The sequence below is a fragment of the Dryas octopetala genome, chromosome 6 (assembly GCF_963921425.1).
Source record: "Dryas octopetala chromosome 6, drDryOcto1.1, whole genome shotgun sequence".
NCBI lineage: Eukaryota > Viridiplantae > Streptophyta > Magnoliopsida > Rosales > Rosaceae > Dryas > Dryas octopetala.
In genome coordinates, this window is record NC_141371.1 from 9,249,021 (window position 1) to 9,268,711 (window position 19,691).

Consider the following 19,691-nt stretch of genomic DNA (forward strand, 5'->3'; position numbering starts at 1 on the left):
AATCCATTATATTTTTTACAATTTTAATATTAGAAAATTAGGATTAAATACCAAATATCAATAGTTTTTCACTAAAGCAGCAAGATACCAATTTTTTTTAGTTTAGGTACTAACCTAGAGTAAAACATTTTGGATTAAGTCACAAATCAGTTTGTTATACAGTTGTGACTGTCGAACAGTCACAGTTGTGATTGTTTAAAATTTATAAAAAATCAAAATTTTTAAGGGTTTCATACTTTTGATTTAAGTTTGGGGGATGAAGTCCTATAACCCAAAGACTAAACATTAAAGTTTAAGCCTTAAAATATTGAAAAAAAAACAAATCAATAAAAAAGTTATGACTGTTAGATAGTCACAGCTCGATATAACCATGTTTTTTAAAGTTGGTACCTAAACTGAAATTTAGAAAATAAAGTGAAATGACATAAATTTTTTGGTAGTTGAAATGAAAAAACATTACAATTTGGTACCTAAAGTCACTGGACCTTTTTAATATTTGTATTTATTAATCCATTTGCTAACTATTTGTATTTACAATTTTAATACTTTTTACAATTTATTTATATCAACTATTTAATATTCACAATTTTTTAATCCATTATATTTCTATCAACTATTTATTAATCACAATTTTTTAAATGATAAATATTCAAAAAGATGAATATTCATTTAAATATTTATTTTAAATGATAAAATAAAAGATATTTTTGGTTTTACATAAAAAATGTGGGGGCATTTTGGACATGAAAATTTCATTATGATTCCCCCTCACTCATTTCGGACCCCCTAAGGAATCTCATTCTCCTAAAATCAGGAATCTCATTCTTGATTTTGGTGGGCCCCAAATGCATTCTCTTTCCTCTCCAAGTTTAGTAAACAAGGAAATGATAATTATTCTCATTCCTAACGGTTAAGTAACTAAGGGAATGAAAATGAGAATGATTTCCAGATGTTAGTAAACACAAGAATGGAAATCATTCCCATTCCTCCCATTTCCATTCACATTCCCTTGAGTTATGGGTTTTTTTTTTTTTTTTTTTTAAAGATGTATATGGCTATAGTTAAAGTTGTGTCACATCAGTTAAGTAAACATAGAAATGAGAATGATTCACAAATGTTAACAAATACAAGAATGGAAATTATTCCCATTCCCATTCCCTTGAGTTATGGGTTTTTTTTATTTTTATTTTTATTTTTAAAGATGTCTATGGCTGTAGTTAAAGTTGTGCTACATTCGTGGGGACTGAGGAATTCCTCCTTCCATAGATTGAGGGAAGTATTGTCCTTTCAGTTCAGTATTAGTCTTTAGAATGACCTATACCCACATTAAAACTGAATGAAGGCTCTGATTTTCACCAACACCAAATGGAAGTACAAAATGAATTGGACTGCTAAGATATCTTGGTAATTTTCAACTACCAATCTTTGAGGTTTACTAAAATACTAATGCACTGCACTCTGAGCTAACTAAATGGCCTATGAGTTAAAAGAATATATCTTAAATACAATGTATTAAACATTTTAACAGCAACCTGGTGGGCTATAAATGATCAACTATTGAAATTAAACCTTCTCACCGAAAGCATTGAATAAGTTACAAAAACCAAACCCATTAGCCCAAGATTCCAATTGTTTTAAATCAGTCACCTGCTATTTCAAAGCCACAGATGAACTAAAAGCAGACAATGCTCAACAAGAAAATTTGCACAATTATGATAAATTCTTTAAATTCATGGATAGAACTTAACCTTGCAAAACTAGCTTGTAAGGAAACTGTGCACAACAGATGTTCTACTTTACAAATGTGGGATAATGTCCTCAAGACTTTCCTCATATGGGGTATTATTCTCAAACACCCTTATGTGTGTGATTTTTACATGATATCATGTTAAAATTAGACCTCCCAAACCAATTATAACAGTAGTGCTAGATATACCATATTTTTATACCATAATTTCATACCACCTTATGTGACAACTTACATGACATTCATACATTGGATACTAAAAAATAAAAATAAAAACCCAAAAAGGAAAAGAAAAACTATGTCCAATAAAGTAATAACACGTGAAATGGTATAAAAATGTGGTATAAGAATGTGATAAGTATAATATTATTCCAATTATAATTATAAAGCAATGCTTCACTTCTCCAATCTGGAATATTGATAAGGATTCCAAGCTTTTCTTTCTTCATGCCTAAACAATATATTCTTCTGAAAAAAGAGGGGGACCCAATATAGTTGACTAGCAAACTTTTAAGTTCTCCTATGATTTAATTGAGAATTTTCTTGTTAGTATTGTATATAAAACTTTTATTTGTTCTTAAAGGAGTTAATTGATCCCATTAAAAGAAAAGGTAAAAGAAATGTGAATTGAGAGAATTAAGGTGAAATTTCAATGCACTCAATTGAACATCATTCCACTTGAGTCATTATTATAAAGTTTGCATACGCTTCATGTCAAATTCAGCCTTGAAAATTGCAATAATTATGCTAAAATTGAAGGGAAAGGAATTAATTCCAAGCAACAATCTTCCAGTCAAAAGCCAAAAGAATCCATCCAAACATGATTAATTTTGTAAGAGTACTAACTAGTTATTAGTTTAATGGTATTTCTCTCTATAATATTTGGAGAGTTTTCAAATTTTAATCCACTTCCTAGATACAAAATGAAAGAAATAATACATAGCACACCAAATATGGGAAAGGCTTTGAGCAAAATAAAATAAAATATGGAAGAGGCTTAATTGCACTAGAAGTCCATCTATTTTTCTCAAAATCTCATTGTGGTCTACAAATTTAATTTTGTTTAATTTTGTTCATGAAATGTTTGAAGCGCCCCATTTAAGTCCAAACCATCAACTCATGTTGGATGTTTGGTTATTTGAAGGACAAAAGTAGGGTTGGGTGGGGCTTTGACCCTTTTTGACCTGTTATTATACTGTGAATGGACAATATTACCCCTCAAATAATCGGGCATTCAACATAAGTTGACGGTTTAGACCTAATTTCGTATACCACATTAAAATATTTTGAAGAGTAAGTGAACTTCTGTTGCAATTAAGCGTAAGGGATAATACTCTTAACAATTTGGTATTCTATCTCACCTAGTCCGAAATAATAATCTAATCTCATATTCTCATTTAATCTAAAGAATAATTTAGTCAAGTCCAACGTGGTAGATGAGAGCATCCAGCTTCTTGGAAGCGTTTATAATCAGTAGAACTTTTATTGGAAATGCTTTTGCTCATAAGCACATACAAATTTTTATACAAATTTCAAGTATTTCAGGTAAAAGCACTTGAAAATGTTTCTTAAGAAAGCACCTGTCAGATGCTTATCAAAAAACCACTTAAAAGGGCTTTTATAATTCATAAGTACTTTTATTTATTTCTGTCAAACGCAACAAAAAATACTTTTACTAATCTAAAAACACTTTTACCAATTTTAAAAGCAGTGCCAAACAAGCGCTAAACTTTTAAATTGAAAAGTACTTGTTGAATTTTTTATTTTTTAATTCAAACTTTATTCGGTATCAAAATCCAAAAATCCACCAAATTTTCGCTAATAGCCTAATACTGTACTCTTCAAATTTTAAAAGATGGGGATAACTGCTGTCTCGATTCGTACATAAAGTTCAAGTGCTGACCACATCCACAACCACAGGCTTGGTCAAAACATCAAAACGAAGAAAAAAAAAAACAAAGCAAAATCAACGGCACCGAATCAATTGCCGACGCGATCTCAGGCTCACCTGATCTCGACCGCAGAGAATCATTCCTCATTCCAAGCTTCTAGCTTACCATTCCTCTTTAGCCCCCTTACTGCACAAGCATACAGTCTGTACTCTGATCAAATCTAGAAGAAGGAGTAGTGGGACTGTGGGAGCCATCAAAAGCTCTCTGTCTCTCACATTTTGTCTTAGGGTTGGGGTTAGGGTTTCACTACCATGAACCAGAAAACGGTGCGTTTCAGTTTCAGCTCCTAAGACAACAAATCTAGCAGGTCCTTTTTTCCAGAAATTGATAATGCCAAGGCAGAACAACAACAACAACAGCAACCTGAGCATGGACTTGATGATGATCCCTGGAAAAATCAGAAAGCGAGGCTGTTCCTCGTCGGCTTCGTCGTCGTCGTCGATCATCCAGAACTACAGGTTCAAGAGGGCCATACTCGTCGGCAAGCGGGGCGGAGGAGTAGGATCCAGTACGCCCGTGCCCACGTGGAAGCTCATGAGCTCCTCCAGGTCTCCCTCCGCGTCCGCATTGCGCGCCATGGAGTCGACCCCCAAATCGTCCCAAAACGGCGTCGTCAAGTCCAAGCTGCAGCAGCCGCCTCATCATCCGCCGGTGTCGGCGAGGAAGCTCGCGGCCACGCTCTGGGAAATGAACGAGATGCCATCTCCGAGTCCGAGAGTGAAGGAGGAAAGCTCCGACGAGAGGAGGCTCAGGAAGGAGATTAGTAAAGCCAGAGAGAGGGAGAGGATCGCTAGGTCCGTACACTCGGGTTCTCTGCCTCCCCATCTCTCCGATCCGTCCCACAGTCCCGTTTCCGAGGTGGGTTTATCTCTTGTTTCGAGTTTTGTTTGGTTGCTGAGAATTTGCGGGAATCTGATGGAAAATGTACTTTGTCTTTTGTGATTGTTTTTTGTGTTGTGTGTTGGGCTTAGCTTAGTGTTTTATTTTTATTTTTTTATGTTACTATGAATTGTGGTTTGAGAAATTGATCTTGTTGTTAGATAGATAGTCATTTTGCTGAATTTGGATTCTTTACACCTGTCACTATCAATTAGGCATTGGTGGAGATTGAGTGATTGACCATTATTTTTTCATAATACCCATCTTCATTTTGTAGAGGATGGATCGATCCGGAACCGGCAGCTACCACCGAAGGGCGTCGTCCATTTCACAGAGACTCAGGCTCACAGATCACCATGCTGGAATGTTGGATTCTCTTGGCAATGGCAGCTTAATGGAGGTACATTGAGTCAATGATATACTCAGTTCTTAGAAAGGAATTTGCTTTCCCCTTGCTCATTTGAAGTTATCATAATCTTCATTTTTTAATTGATTTCTATCAGACGATTGTTTTTAGGAATTTCAAATTCATGATTTGTATCAATGATATTATTTTTCCCTTACATTTTTGTTGATACAGGTAGAGACTAGATCTCGAGCCCAGACTCCTACTGCTTCCACTGTTGGAGTCAAGACACGTTTGAAGGATGTTAGTAATGCTTTGACCACGTCTAAAGAGCTACTGAAAATCATCAACCGCATATGGGGTAATGAAGATCGACCTTCGTCAAGCATGTCCCTTATCTCAGCCTTGCATGCTGAGCTGGAGAGGGCTCGTTTGCAGGTCAATCAGCTTATCCAAGAACAACGGTCAGACCAGAATGAGATCAACTACCTCATGAAGTGTTTTGCTGAAGAAAAGGCAGCTTGGAAAAGCAAGGAGCACAAAGTTGTTGAGGCTGCCATTGAGTCTGTTGCAGGAGAACTTGAGGTAGAGAGGAAACTGAGAAGAAGGTTGGAAAGCTTGAACAAGAAACTCGGGAAAGAACTGGCAGAGACAAAAGCATCTCTTGTTAAGGCAGTGAAAGAACTTGAGAGTGAGAAGAGGACGAGAGAGATTATGGAACAAGTCTGTGATGAATTAGCCAGGGATATTGATGAAGATAAAGCTGAAGCAGAGGAATTGAAGAGAGAGTCTGCAAAAGTTCGTGAAGAGGTTGACAAGGAAAGGGAGATTATGCAGTTTGCTGATGTGTTGCGTGAGGAGAGAGCTCAAGTGAAACTCTCAGAGGCAAAATATCAGCTTGAGGAGAAGAATGAAGCTGTTGATATATTGAGGAGTCAACTTGAAGCGTTTCTGGGAAGTAAAAGAACAAAAGAAAAAGGACATAGTTCTACTCATCTGAATGATGAAGAGATTTCCGCCTATCTAAGTAGAACTCGTCTTGGTTCCCGCCAGGATGAAGAAAAAGATGAGGATGGAGGAGAAGTTGAAGATGGAGTAGAATGTGAAGAGGATTCTGCTGAAAGTGATCTTCATTCCATAGAGTTAAGTATGGGCAACAACAACAAAAGCTACAACTGGGCTCATGCTTCTGGAGCTGCTCGTGATCCAAGATGGGCTCCACTTGATGATGAAGGAATCAAAGGGAGGAAGTCTACTTCTGGGAAGCCACCAAGAAGAAGCACTTCTTTGCAAAGGAGCATATCAGATGGAGTGGAATGGGGCATCCAAACTGAAAGGCTCCAAAATTCAGGAGATGGGATAGATTGGGAGAGATTTCCTGAACTGGAGAGACAACTGCAAGGAAAAGGTTGTGGAGATGAAATGCAAGGGTATAAATCATCAAAGGGTCTTAGGGACCAAATGTTGTCTGGTTCTAGGCTTGGATCTGCTAGAGTTCATGCTAGTCCAACACGGCAATGGGGACAGCCATGGCCTTCACGAGATCCTACTGGTAAAGTTCAAGATAGGCCTCCCACTGTCCAGGGCAGTGGCTCAAAGTCGAGGCTAGGGGAAGCCAGATGTGAAGGCCAAAATGGCAGGAGGTCTAAACGGTGAAAAATTCTCTTTTTCACGAATGCCTTGCAATTGTCAGAGCCTTTTGTGTTGCCACGGTAGATGCTGAATACTGGGTACTTGTGCAGAGGCCAGGCTGGTGAAAAACGATTTGAATGATGATAAGGGTTTTGGCCACTGATGCTTTTAGCTTGTGATCACTAAGAGCTGCTAAGTTGCAGCAATGGCTGCTCATTTTGCGCTAGACTATGACTATCCTCACTTAAGAATGCTTGTTTTGTAGATTGTTCGGAGAAAGCTGTGATAATCTAGCGAGCTTGTCCTGTACAAAACCTTGTATTATTTATGTATCAGCTATACTAGAAATATCATATATTTGCTTTTGTTCTTTGGTTTTCCCTTTTCAATTTTCGCCATCAGTTTTTCTTCCTTTTATGCTGTTTCATTGGTATCTCTGTTTTAGCTAAAAAAATTGGTATCTATGTTTAGTTATTTACCTTGCCTTATTTCTTGAGTATGACGACTGTTTCTCTTGTTTTATGTACAGTAATTTTATCAGGTTTTGAGTTTCGAAAGGAGATTGCTAGACCATGTTTCCTAAACATGGTTGCAACTTGCATCATTAAGAATAATGAGTCAACAAACTAGTAATTGAGTTTGTTTATGTTATGAACACTCAGATAAAAACATATCTAATGGTTTACAAATCCATACTCTAGTATGGAAAAGGAAACTTGCCAAAATCTAAGAGTTAAAAATATATTTCTATGCCATTCATGTCATACCTATGTAATCTGGCAAGGGGAGGGGAACAAGATCATTGCACATGTACTATTTACATTCCAGTGTGTGAATGCGTTTTGGTTTGCTTGCTCATTGAGTTTACAGGTAGATCAAGTGAAAGGAGATAATTTCATTTCAGCATGGGAGGATTTGCTAGGTACTCCCAAAGGGAAGGAAAATCAGACTGAGGTAGTGCAGTGGCATGAAATAGAATACATTTTCAATAAGATATATGTGCCCTGGCATTCTTGATATGAGTCCACAAATAGATCAATTGCACGAGCTGCAAAATTCAGAGCAAAAAAACAAAATAATAGAAGCAAAAAATTAAAGTCACTTCGTAGTAACAGATGATGAGATTTTACAACTTTCTGTTTTCTTTTTGCCCCATCGTTTAATGGGATTTGATGGCTGATATCACAATACATCCAACCAACTTTTGATCAACTGTACAATATGATCTATTTGGCAGGCATGACCTACACCTAAAAATTACACAGCCAGATACTTCTATGATATTAAGGTTGGTCATTTTCAAAAGCTTTCAAAAGCTGGTGTTAAGCACAGCCTACATTAGCAGTTGGAGTCGGCACACGAGGTAGAGTCAGTTATTTACACAGCTCATTTGGATAATCAGAAACTTCAGTTTTCACGGTAGCTGTAAACAAATCTGGATTGGGTCTTCTTGTGCTCCAACCTACAGCATTTGGCCCTCCATTATGCCCAACTCCACTGAATTCTAATTTTGCTCGAGAAATCTCTCCAAGATCTGGGAGCATGAAATAGTAGTTTAGATATCATTCCAACTCTGAGTGTGAGTGTGTGTGTGTGCGTGTGCATGTGCGTGTAAGAGATAGCATGAAATAGTAGTTTGGTGATGCATCCCTTCCTGGAATTGATGCATTCACTCTTTAAATAGGAACATTCTTACCAAATTACTATTTTTTTATTTAAGAATTATATGATATTTATTCAATTGTTCATACCTAGATCAGCTGAGATAAGGGATTCTCCTTGGTAATTAGGTCCCGCCAAAATGGTTCCTGATGGGGAAACTATAACACTTCCACCAGCACATATGATATCCTCTGATGTAGCATCATTTGAATCTCCAGAAACATATTCCAGTGGCAGTGGATAGTCTTTTCTTCTGCAAAACTGGTTTGCAGATAGAACAAAGCAGCTACCTTCTAGGGCAACATGGGTCATGGATGAGCGCCAACTTTCTCTTGCTTCAGCCGTGGGTGCACAATATATTTCAATACCTAATTATATAGGGGAAAGAAACTAAGATAAGAAACTAAGAACTCTTGGACAAAAACACCAGGGCGAGCAACAAATCCCAATATGCTAATGGTGATAAAATAGTGAGTATGAAATTATAACCATGGTTGAGGCACATAAGTGGACCTTTTCTCATGTTGGATGCTCAGTTTGGTCGAAAAGTAAAAAACACTAAATAAGATGGACTCTTTTTTGGCCTTTAATAAGATGGACTCAGGTAGTGTGTCTTTTAAGAAGTATGACAGAAGACTTACCTTTGTCATATAATTGAGTTCTAAGATTTGGCATTCTGTTGTCCCAACAAACAAGGCCGCCTACTTTCCCAATTGCGGTCTCATACAAAGGCAGTGAAAATTTCTCCCCAAAACACCATAGTGGATATTCTGAAGCCAGTGGTAGTAGCTTGGGATGTTTTCCAAGACACCGACCAAAGGAATCGAAAAATAAAACTGTGCTACAGAGATAGAATCCAACTCTCTCCACTGCTCCCATTACCAAGTGGACTTTATATTTACTCGCAATTTTTGCTAGCCTATCCACTTCAGGGCCTGTATATGAAACACCCAAAATAACTTTAGTCAAGAAAAGGAATAAAAGTGAATGCATTAGCTATATGATAGTGATTTTCAACAGCCACAAGATCGGGCAAATCTATGATTTATCTTAAAACTGAAATTTAAGAAAATTGACAATATAAAACAAATCAATGATTTATCAAAACGCTCAAAAATTTAAAAACATTGACTAGTTCCAGCATTTTCTATCATCCACTGCAACCACTTCTTAGGCTAGATCTACAACTAATTTGTGAAAAATTGGATTCTAGAGTTGATGCATGTATTTTGTTAGAGTTCATCCATTTGGTAGGTAACAAAGGGAGAAAATAGAATATGATGACTCAGAAAGTTTTTAGTTTTCTCTAGCCAGTTTGCAGTGCTATCTTGAGATAATCATCATAACTATGTTGGATGACATTTGTAAAACTTTCAAAAACTTCCAGCTTTAATCAGGGGGTAAGGACAACAACGGATAAGGGTACAAACAGCTATAGGCATCTGAAAAACACAACTAAGGTGGTGGTGGTTTGAGAAAATATTAAAAATAGTTCTTGCAAAGGATATACCAAAAATGTTGATTTCCAGTTAGAACACATAGAAACATTAGCTATAGACTGGAAACTTGTTGTGCACCAACTTGAAAGTGTTCTTTATGCTTTCTGAACATGGAGAAGGAGACTATCAACAATTCTTAAAGTCACACAGGCTAACATTCAGGACATGCAAGGGGGTAAAATGGTGTAGAAATCTCATTGAGAGACAACTTCATTTTCAGTGTAAAGGACCTAACCAGGCACATCAATGGCTGAGGAATAATACTTTTGAAACACCAGCTTCTCCTCCGGAGTTCCTTTTGTGGCATCAAACATCACACCGCGGGGATAACCACCAACAAATGCTTCGGGAAACACAACTAATTGCGACCCGTATGCAGCTGCACCAGCAATTAGTCTCTCTGCTTTATCTGCAAACAACACACAAAACCCAAATTATCAATGGTTAGGGAACTATAACTATAAGCATGCACTAGCTATAGGACATGGTCTCAAACTCAAAGGGCATAACAAAACCACAGGTCCACAATAAACACCAAAAATGAAAGGGACGGTGCAAAGTGGGGTCCCTAATCTCCTAATCTTCACAGAGAAGAACATATTGGACCCTCAAACCCTGGCCCCACTTGACGAAATTATAGAATACAAAGATCTTAGGCAGCCCATAAACCCCCAAAACCTCCCCAAGACCCCAAAAAGAAGAAGAAAAAGAAACCCAGTTGAGACTTAAGAGGGTTAAGCAAATTGGGTCACCTAACGTAGCTGGAGTGTCGAAGAGCACAGTGGAGGCCTGAACCACAGTGGCCCTCACGGTCGGCCTCGGAAGAAGAGCTACCACAGTCTTCTTCTCCTCAAAGCCAACCTCTTCTGCCGCCATGCAAATGGGTTGAGGGACCACCGGGTCGGTGGGACCCCGGCGGGTCTTGGATGACTTGGGTTTGGAGGGGAAAACGAGGTCAGGTCGGACCTGGGAGAGGAGCCATTGGATGGTCTCGCCGTCGGATCGGTGACCCAGTTCCCGGGTTAGCCGGAATATGCCGGGGCAACAGGTCACGGGTATGCGGACCCGCCTGTGACGGCCGTCCACTTTGGTGTGTCTGTCCTTGCTACGACGTCGTTGCAGCTGCAGCTGCTGCTGTTGTTGTTGTTGTGGCTGAGTTTCTAAAGGAGGGTTCTCTGGGGTTGTGATGGTGGTGATGGGTTGCTCAATCTCCATTTGATTTGCCACTCCTCTCTCTCTCTCTCTCTCTCTCTCTCTCATGCATGTATGTCTGGTGAGGAGAGGAGCGATAGTACTATGCGTTTCAGAAAAAAAGGCAAAGTAACCGGAAGATCTGTGCTTCTCTCTTGGACTCTTTGGCCTCTTGGAGTTGAGTTGGGAAAAGTAAATAGGAAATTGTTTGACTCTGTGTGTAACGTAAATAGATTCAATTCACTTGCATTTTGTGTGTCACGTTGGTTACAAGTTACAACTTAACAAGAGCATGTCAAACAAGTTACATTGCATGGATCTACTGATCTAGTGCCTCATCAAGTTCGGAAAATACTAAAGCTACCATTTTTTTTTTTTTACAATTATTACAATCAACTACTACCACATATCAATTAAAATAGTCGAAAGATATGATCCATTGCATTACTCCTTCAAATACTGTCTCCATTTTGCTTGTGGAAGCTGAATAAAAGTTGCTTCCAAATGTGATAATATGCCACTGTAATATGTAATTAAGAGAAAAAAAACAAGTACATAAGATGACAGGGGAAAGTTTGCTCCTTCTAACTGTATTACATAACATCTAATCCATGGAAAAATATATCAAAAGAATATAATGCAATTAAGTGAGATGAATCATCACCAAAAGAACCAAAGACATTGTTTACCAAACACACAGCTGATTGAATTGAGATAATTGGTTTCCAGAACGACCATCCTTGATAGTTTCCTATAAAATCCAGTGTGTAAATTGCCAAACTCAGATACCCTGATGTCAATTGGTGCTCATCAAATTGCAGAATTTTGTCACTTTCTACTTTCAAAAATTAGACATTTCATAGATCCCTTAAAGGTGTAGATTGAATATTGGAACTCCCCATCATCACTGTCATTGGAATCAGTCCTACAAAACTAAAATGACAATGCATCATCCAAGGAATTAAGGGAATACAAAAGGCAGCAGTGTTAATCCTCTTGAAAGCATCCACCAAGAAAGCAGGGTAGCATGAGGGCCATAAGCGTCTTTAATTCATCCTTGGCACTAAGTAGGCTGCAGATGCCTGCCATGCATTTGTGTTCATTAAGAGCAAGAGACATTAATAAGCAAATTCATAGAAATGCTTAATTAATGTGACATAAACAAAGTTTTGAGTTCTTGCAGAGTAAAACTTATCAAACAATGAGGCCAGGATCCGAGCTCCTATTAATGCAGAAATTGGATGGCGGGAAATCAAATTCTTTCCATATACAGCACTGTGAGAAAGTAATCTCAGTTATAGTCTTATAGATTCCTCTCTCCAAGATAACAGAGTATAAATAAAAACATTTGGTAATCATAACCAAGGATAACTTGAATGTCTGGTATGACATGTTATGCTGTTAGACTATTAATCTAAACTACACATTTAAACAAAAATTCACTTGATTAATAGTTAAAATTGGCACTTGTCTTTCCTAGACCAGGCCAAAAAACATTACTAAACAGCAAGAATACAAGATAAAATTGCTGGAGAAAAAAAACCCAGCAACCTTGTGTCGAAGGATTGATCCCTGAATATCTAACAAAGCATACATGGCTTTCAATAAAGGCTGCTGGAGGGTAAAAAAGAGTCCATGCACAAATGGTCACATGATGACTCAGTGATAAAATTGAACAGAAGGGAACAAAATTGATAGCTTAGTGAATTACATTGAAACAAAGCATCAAACCAATTAACTCAGCCATTTCTATGCCAATTCCAAGAAGCCCAATCAATAAGGGATTGAAAAGCCTAAGAAGCTTACCAAAACAAAGAGAGGTCGATCTGGGTCATGAAGCAAGAGCGTGAAAGTGGAAAAAAGAAGCAGCTTTAGTCATCGAGGAGCTTTCTTAGGCGGTCTTTGATGAAATCCTTGCGAGCCTTGACACGGGCTTGTTGTGGGCCCACGTTGGCCAGTGAAAGGTGAGCTCCGACGGCGAAGAGCGCGACTCCGGTGACGAAACAGCACGCCGTCACGGCCAGCTGCTTGGGCGTTGGTGGGTACGACCACACCACCATGTCTCATCTGTTTGCGTTTCGCTTTTTGGGTGCCGCTCATTGTTTTATACCTGTTGATACGAGTGGTCATTTCTCGTTTGAAGGAGAAAATAAAGACGACTTGTCGTTTGTTTGTCTAGGATTTTAGTAGAGTCGAGGCTGGACATGTGACTAGCACGGCATGAACACAAAAAAGATTGCAAATTTGCTCACTACTTTTAAAAGTGGTGAACGGATAGGGTGACATGTGTACTCTAAATTAACTTTAGTTAACAATTTTAAATTAATAAATTTTAATATAATAATGAGGTGAGAGAAAATCTCTTTCTTCCAAAACTTACTTGCCTTTTTCAATTCTCACGCTTTCTATTTTCTTTATTTTATTTATTTTATTTCTTGTTTGACACCCTATGTCTTTTCAACTTTCATCTTCTTCAGGAAAATAAGTTTGGTCGTCTACCTTGTTCCCTACTAGTTTATTTCAAATATTAATTAATTTGATTTTTTTTTTTGCCAAAATTAATTAATTTGATTAACTGATTAATAAATATGTGATCATAAATTTGATAGGCAAGTACAAGCACTCAACCAACAACTCAAGGATCATCTCGTCAGTTAAATTTTTCAGGCTCAATTTGATGCGGTGTTTGAAGAGAAGAGTTGTAAATGTACTTTACACATAATTTCCGATATGTTAACTTTAGCATAGTTGTGTTGCATTGCAACAACAATGTTTTTGAGTCGGTAGTATTATGTGTTTTGTAAAATTATGATATATTGGGCTTCATGTAAGAAGCCTATGGAGACCTCATGTAATTTTTTCATTCAAAATTAAGAATTTAAAGCAAACTAAAACAATTTATGGTGTTATAATTTTGAATGAACAATTAGTTTAAAATAAATTATGGAATAACAAGTATAAAAATAAGGTCTTCAATTGTTTTAGATTAAAAATGAGGTCTTCAATTATTACATGCTCAAAAAAGGTCTTCAATTGGAATAATGAATATAAAAAGTTCTGGAAATTTCTTTCAAATGTGTGATGAAAGATAGTGCAGGGTGAATAAATAAAAAAATGGTGTAATAGGGTAATGTGACAAAGAGTTCAGTGTAAAGAAAAAAGTGCATACAAAAATAAAAGAGAAAAACAAAAAAGAAGAAAAATCAGGAAAATAAAATAAAGGGGAGAGAGAGCGTGAGAATTGAAAAAGACAAGTAAGTTTTGGAAAAAAAGTGATTTTCTCTCACCTCATTATTATATCAAAATTTATTAATTTAAAAATATTAACTAGAGTCAATTTAAAGTACACATGTCACCGTATAAATAAAGTGGTGATACTCACTATTTTAGAGTTGGTGAGCAAATTTGCACTCCACAAACAACAAAAAAAGGCCAAGCCACCACGAGTTGCCACGAGCACAAATGGATCATATGATGGGTTTAGGAAAAGTCTTAGCTTCTTAAACCGGCATGAGCATGGGCACGAAACAGTAATGGACTCGAGCACAGCCTGTTTGACACCTACAGAGAGTCTGTGCGACAAAAATTGAAGAGTAAGAAGAAGAAGAAGAAAGGAGAAATTTAGTCATGCAAATGCAAGCACAAATCGTACACTCCCATGCCTACTATCTGCTCATACTCATCCTTAGCTTCACCCATTAGCCTCCCCAACTCTCTGTTTTCCACAATCGCGACGTTACTGAAAGCCTGCAAAACCCAGTACCACCTGCAACAAGTCCACGCCCACATTGTACGCAAAGGTGTAGAGCAAGACTACTTCCTCATAACCCAGTTCATTTGCCTCTCCAACACTCTCTCTGCCCTCTCTTACTCCACCGCCGTCTTCGACCGCGTTCACAGCCCCAGTATCTTTCTCTGGAACTCTCTGATCAAAGGGTACTGCGAGAGGTCTTCGTTTGCTGAGACTTTTGCTCTCTTTGTTCGCATGAAGAGCGAGGAGGGTGTCCCGGATAGGTATACGTACCCTTCTGTCATTAAGGCGTGTGCGAGTGAGGGTAAGGTCTGGGAAGGCAGGGCGGTACATGCGTCGGCGGTGAGGTGTGGGGTTTATGGGGATGTGTTTGTGAGCACAACTTTGATTGACTTGTATGGAAAATGTAGGAAGATTGTGTGTGCTCGTAAGGTGTTTGATGAAATGGATGAGAGAAGTGTGGTTTCTTGGACGGCTATGGTTGTTGGGTATGCGAGTGTTGGGGATTTGGTGGAGGCCAATAGACTGTTTGATCAGATGCCGCAGAGAAATGTGGTGTCTTGGAATGTGATCATTGGTGGGTTTGTCAAATTGGGTGACTTGACGAATGCTAGGAGGGTCTTTGATCAGATGCCCGAGAAGGATATGGTTTCTTTTACTACAATGATTGATGGATATGCGAAGTCGGGCAATATGGAGTCCGCAAGGCTTTTGTTTGAGCAAGCCCCGGATAAAGATGTTGTTACATGGTCGGCATTGATATCAGGGTATGCACAAAATGGGCAACCCAATGAGGCTGTGAATGTATTTCTTGAAATGGGTACGAGGAATGTCAAGCCTGATGAGTTTGTAATGGTGAGCTTGATGTCAGCTTGTTCCCAAGTGGGTTGCTTGCAATTGGCTAAATGGGTTGATTATTACTTGAGCCGGAGCTCAATTGATATTCGCCAGCTTCATGTTCTCGCGGCTCTAATTGACATGAATGCAAAGTGTGGGAATTTGGACAGAGCAACAAGTTTGTTTGAAGAGATGCCTAAACGGGACATGATTTCATATTGTTCCATGATACAAGGGTTGTCGATTCATGGCCGAGGGCATCAGGCTATTGCCCTCTTCAATAAGATGTTAAGTGAAGGTTTGAATCCGGATGAGGTAGCTTTTACAGTCATCCTGACAGCTTGTAGCCATTGCGGGCTTGTTGATGAGGGTTGGCACTTCTTTGAATCATTGAGAGATGTATACAGTATGATTCCCTCTCCTGATCATTATGCATGTATGGTTGATCTTCTGAGCCGGTCCGGACGGTTAAAAGCAGCTTATGAGCTTCTACAATCAATGCCTGTGGAGCCTCATGCTGGTGCTTGGGGTGCACTACTAGGAGCCTGCAAACTAAATTGTGATATTGAGTTAGGAGAGTTGGTTGCAAATCGACTTTTTAAGCTTGAACCTCAAAATCCTGGTAATTATGTCCTCTTGTCCAACATCTATGCGGCAGCAGACCGCTGGGGGGATGTTTCTTTTGTGAGGGACAAAATGAAGGAGAGAGGGATTTTAAAGATGCGTGGTTGCAGTCGGATTTAGTTTTAAAGGCTGAGCTTCTTGGTAACTCTCTTTATGCAATGCCTGTCATTTATACAAATGAGCACCATGTTCTCTGAGGTCTGTCTTGTGGAGTTGGAGTTGATTAAAAAAATTAAGTTCTACTTCAAGCTGTTGGCACTGCCTTCTACGCCACTCCTAGAGTAGCAATTTTCTGCATTTCAACAATCCATGAAGGCATTTTGGTTGAGGAAGTCTAACTTCTCACCTCAAGTAGGAGAATTGCGACTTGAATGTTGCTCTTTGGAAACCCTCATTGTAGATGTAACCCAACGCTTAAAGCATGGAGCTTGGCTATGTAATTGTCACATATACATTGAAATGTGCTTGATTTTTGCACGTCAATTCTGTCAAATTGAACTCATTCGGTCAAAAAATTTTGTATTGATACTGGCAGTAAATAGTTTTGGCTTCCATGAATCAAATTGTACCCCTCAAAAAAACATTAATGGTGGAAGTTAATTAACCTAGTTCACTTTCACAGTTGATAAGATGTGTTTAAATTTGACAGGGCTTTATGTGTGTCAATTCTGTCTGTTCGATTCTTTCTTCTGAGTGCTTGGGGACTCAAGAGTAAGGCTTCAGATTTCTAGAGGGGAAAACAGAACCATATTCCTACTTAGTCTCAACACCATGGCTATCAAAGTAGGCTATACTAGTACAATCACCCAGTGATATAATATTAGGGCTAGAAGATACCATTGTAATTTAGTAAGACAGAGGCTTTACAGCATTCCATTTTTTTATTAAATATTTTACCTCTATATTCCTTATTCCTAGAATTCAAGGGGGATCCATGTTCCTACAGAGTCTTAACATCATGGTCATCCAAGAATGAGATTGCAACTGCAGCATGAAGTGCTGCACCTACTTGAAGAGCCTCCTCATCAATAAAAAAGTAGGGCGAGTGCGTGGAGTGTTTATCTGATTTCAGAGTCTCATTCCCCGTCCCAACAACAAAAAGTGTAGCAGCTGTCTTCTCTGAGAAAAAGCTGAAATCCTCTGAACCCATGATCCGTGGCATAATCTGCACGTTGGGTTTCCCGAGAAGGACCTCACCGACATTCTTCACATGGTCATACAGCCCTTCATCATTAGTCATTGCTGGATGAGGAAATGGTGTGTCCTCCATGAAGTCCACCACAGCAGTACAACGATGCACAGCTGCTTGCTGTTCTATGACCTGTAAGTGGAACGTATTTAGTCAACCTAGTTAGACTGAATAGACATTTATCATGTTTAAACAATGAAGGCATGCATGTAAACCTCTTTGATCCTTTTTGGGAGATAGGAGAGGCCCTCAGAAGTCAAGCTCCTAAAAGTTCCTCCAAGTTCCACACTGTCTGGGATCACATTTCTTGCTTGACCTCCCTTTATGTACCCAACTGTTAACACCTACATCATACAAAATGAATGGATCAGAATTATTGGTTCTAAATTGCAGGAAAATTTCTGAATTATAAAATATCACCCAGTTTTTCTAGAATCAAAGCCAATGACATCCTTCATTCTACTTTTTATTCAGCTTGTATCTTGGGGATGTGAGTTAACCATCATGTCTTTGACCTGGTTACAAATCCTCAAGAGTATTCAACTCAGCTTCACCATGATTCTTACTGATGAGGCTTTTAATTATATATGCTTCCAGAAAAAAAAAAATTAAAAGGAAGCAAATAAGATTACTCTCGATTCAAGAGGATCTGTCTCTCGAGACACGATCTGTTGGAGAGCAAGGACTGCAAAGGCTGCTGCAACAATTGGGTCCTTAGTCTCATGTGGACCTGCTCCATGCCCTCCTATTCCTTGTATTGTAGCTGAGAAGAGCCCTACACCAGGAAGAAGTGGACCAGGCCTTGAAGCTATAGCACCAGTCCGAAGTGATGGCATAACATGTAGACTAAAGATGGCATCGATATCATTCAAAACACTATCTTGTAACATATGGTAAGCACCGGCATATCCCTCCTCTCCAGGTTGGAAAACTAGTTTCACAGTGCCCTTCAATCACATGTTTAAAAAGGAAACATTTAATATTTAGCTAGATTAGTAGTTTATGCTGTTAAACATATATAGCTATAGCTTTTCATCTACCTTCAACATATCTCTTTTGTCTTGAAGCAACTTGGCTGCTCCAAGTAGCATTGCTACATGAGCATCATGACCACAAGCATGCATCTTCCCATCAATCTTGCTCTTGTGCTCCCACTCTACCAATTCCTTTCAAATATTAAGATTGATTTCAAAGTATCAGACATCAATAATGAGCGGCTAGTTAAAAGTATAACTACAGAGGGCATCCATCATCAAACCATATCTACTGGGATTGGCTAGTGAGCTGCAATGAAGCCAGACCAGGGTCCACTGCACACTATCATCCCTTTATATAGAGGTATGCAATTTTCAAATATATGTACATGAGTAAAAGGAACCAAGTTTAAACAAATGTGATAACTATCACATTATTTTAACATAGTCTGATGCGCAGCCATTCTTTGAGAGAGAGAGAGAGAGAGAGTACCTGCACAGGGAGGGCATCCATGTCAGCTCTAAGAGCGAAGACTGGTTTAGAGCCAGACCCAATAGAAGCCACCACCCCAGTCTTGGCCACAGGCCACTTGTACCCAATTCCCAGTGCGTCCAACTCGGCCCTAATGAGCTCACTCGTCTTGTGCTCCTGAAATCCCAGCTCTGGGTGCTGGTGGATTCTCCTCCGCAGCCCTGTCATCCATTCAAAGAACTCAGGCTCTCTAGCCAATTCCAACAACCCCCGAGTCAAGAAATCGAGCTCTGATCCATCTGCAGCCTCCTCCAAAGCCCAAGATTGATGAAAGAAGAGTGCTGCTGATAGCAACATGAATAAGTTGTAAGTGAAACCCATGACTAAAAATATCTTCTGGGATTCCAAGAGTCCCATGTGTGGGTCTTGTAAGCTTGAGCTAAGAAACTGGGTAGTTCAGAATTTGGACACGTGCCTGGGAACGTTCTTCTGTCCTTTTGTTACTGAGTAGCTGGTTTAGCATAAAATGGTAATCATATTATTTTGATGTGAATTTGAAGTGAAATATTTAGTATGAGTGATCGAATTTGGCAGACACAGAGTTTCTCCTCCTAAAGAAATGGCTTTGAAAGGCAAGGAATATTTCCTTTTAGAGCAACATACTGACAAGTTGATTACTGGCCTGCTCTGCCTCTTTAGGTAGTATTTGGTTTCAGTGAGATTATGCCATACGAAAGCTATAAAAATGCACTTCTCAGTCTTCTCCACACTCATTAGTCATTAGCCAATTTGAGATGATGGTTTTAAGTTTTTTAGATAGCCTTCAAAAATTGTGTTAGTTGAGATGATAAATATATAGGACCCAAATAGCTAAATAAGTAGAAAAGGTCATGAAACTGGAAGAAAGTGTGGGGGAGAGAGAGAGAGGACACATAC

General features: G+C 38.7%; 5 protein-coding genes across 8 annotated transcripts; 2 read left to right on the forward strand and 3 right to left on the reverse strand.

Moving 5' to 3' along the window:
- The first annotated feature begins 3,720 nt into the window (after positions 1-3,720).
- On the forward strand, positions 3,721-6,945 carry LOC147282125 (golgin family A protein). The gene is made up of 3 exons (XM_086247329.1): positions 3,721-4,557; positions 4,856-4,978; positions 5,159-6,945. The coding sequence occupies exons 1-3, from the start codon at positions 4,030-4,032 to the stop codon at positions 6,578-6,580; spliced, it is 2,073 nt and encodes a 690-aa protein (XP_086103455.1). The 5' UTR covers positions 3,721-4,029; the 3' UTR covers positions 6,581-6,945.
- A 692-nt stretch (positions 6,946-7,637) lies between these two features.
- On the reverse strand, positions 7,638-10,994 carry LOC147282126 (bifunctional nitrilase/nitrile hydratase NIT4B-like). The gene is made up of 5 exons (XM_086246574.1): positions 10,470-10,994; positions 9,953-10,126; positions 8,860-9,153; positions 8,308-8,586; positions 7,638-8,090 (listed from the first exon to the last, which is right to left on the reverse strand). Exons 1-5 carry the CDS (start codon positions 10,975-10,977, stop codon positions 7,930-7,932), a joined length of 1,416 nt encoding a protein of 471 aa, XP_086102700.1. The 5' UTR covers positions 10,978-10,994; the 3' UTR covers positions 7,638-7,929.
- On the reverse strand, positions 10,002-12,983 carry LOC147282127 (bric-a-brac protein). 4 transcript variants are annotated; one of them, XM_086246580.1, is made up of 2 exons: positions 12,715-12,983; positions 10,002-10,126 (listed from the first exon to the last, which is right to left on the reverse strand). In XM_086246580.1, the coding sequence occupies exon 1, from the start codon at positions 12,966-12,968 to the stop codon at positions 12,780-12,782; it is 189 nt and encodes a 62-aa protein (XP_086102706.1). In that variant the 5' UTR covers positions 12,969-12,983; the 3' UTR covers positions 10,002-10,126; positions 12,715-12,779. The 4 variants fall into 4 exon arrangements, with proteins under 4 accessions (XP_086102706.1, XP_086102705.1, XP_086102703.1 ...); XM_086246579.1 differs by lacking the exon at positions 10,002-10,126 and adding an exon at positions 11,130-11,428; XM_086246577.1 differs by lacking the exon at positions 10,002-10,126 and adding an exon at positions 11,442-11,990.
- Positions 12,984-14,424: 1,441 nt separating this feature from the next.
- On the forward strand, positions 14,425-16,696 carry LOC147282128 (Pentatricopeptide repeat (PPR-like) superfamily protein). The gene has a single exon (XM_086248517.1). The coding sequence runs from the start codon at positions 14,567-14,569 to the stop codon at positions 16,238-16,240; it is 1,674 nt and encodes a 557-aa protein (XP_086104643.1). The 5' UTR covers positions 14,425-14,566; the 3' UTR covers positions 16,241-16,696.
- Positions 16,697-16,831: 135 nt separating this feature from the next.
- On the reverse strand, positions 16,832-19,479 carry LOC147282129 (IAA-amino acid hydrolase ILR1-like). The gene is made up of 5 exons (XM_086246575.1): positions 18,777-19,479; positions 18,350-18,475; positions 17,942-18,256; positions 17,525-17,653; positions 16,832-17,441 (listed from the first exon to the last, which is right to left on the reverse strand). The coding sequence occupies exons 1-5, from the start codon at positions 19,170-19,172 to the stop codon at positions 17,061-17,063; spliced, it is 1,347 nt and encodes a 448-aa protein (XP_086102701.1). The 5' UTR covers positions 19,173-19,479; the 3' UTR covers positions 16,832-17,060.
- Positions 19,480-19,691: the final 212 nt, after the last annotated feature.

Excerpts from the sequence above, each read along its gene's own strand:
- LOC147282125 (XM_086247329.1), top strand. The coding sequence starts at position 4,030 with ATGCCAAGGCAGAACAACAACAACAACAGCAACCTGAGCATGGACTTG. Across the intron at positions 4,558-4,855 it reads CCCACAGTCCCGTTTCCGAG|AGGATGGATCGATCCGGAAC; the intron begins GTGGGTTTATCT and ends TTCATTTTGTAG. Across the intron at positions 4,979-5,158 it reads GCAATGGCAGCTTAATGGAG|GTAGAGACTAGATCTCGAGC; the intron begins GTACATTGAGTC and ends TTGTTGATACAG.
- LOC147282129 (XM_086246575.1), bottom strand. The coding sequence starts at position 19,172 with ATGGGACTCTTGGAATCCCAGAAGATATTTTTAGTCATGGGTTTCACT. Across the intron at positions 18,257-18,349 it reads ACAAAAGAGATATGTTGAAG|GGCACTGTGAAACTAGTTTT; the intron begins GTAGATGAAAAG and ends ATGTGATTGAAG. Across the intron at positions 17,654-17,941 it reads CAGATCCTCTTGAATCGAGA|GTGTTAACAGTTGGGTACAT; the intron begins GTAATCTTATTT and ends TGTATGATGTAG.
- LOC147282128 (XM_086248517.1), top strand. The coding sequence starts at position 14,567 with ATGCCTACTATCTGCTCATACTCATCCTTAGCTTCACCCATTAGCCTC.
- LOC147282127 (XM_086246580.1), bottom strand. The coding sequence starts at position 12,968 with ATGGTGGTGTGGTCGTACCCACCAACGCCCAAGCAGCTGGCCGTGACG.
- LOC147282126 (XM_086246574.1), bottom strand. The coding sequence starts at position 10,977 with ATGAGAGAGAGAGAGAGAGAGAGAGAGAGAGGAGTGGCAAATCAAATG. Across the intron at positions 9,154-9,952 it reads CTCAGCCATTGATGTGCCTG|GCCCTGAAGTGGATAGGCTA; the intron begins GTTAGGTCCTTT and ends TTTCATATACAG. Across the intron at positions 8,091-8,307 it reads CCTTATCTCAGCTGATCTAG|ATCTTGGAGAGATTTCTCGA; the intron begins GTATGAACAATT and ends TCATGCTCCCAG.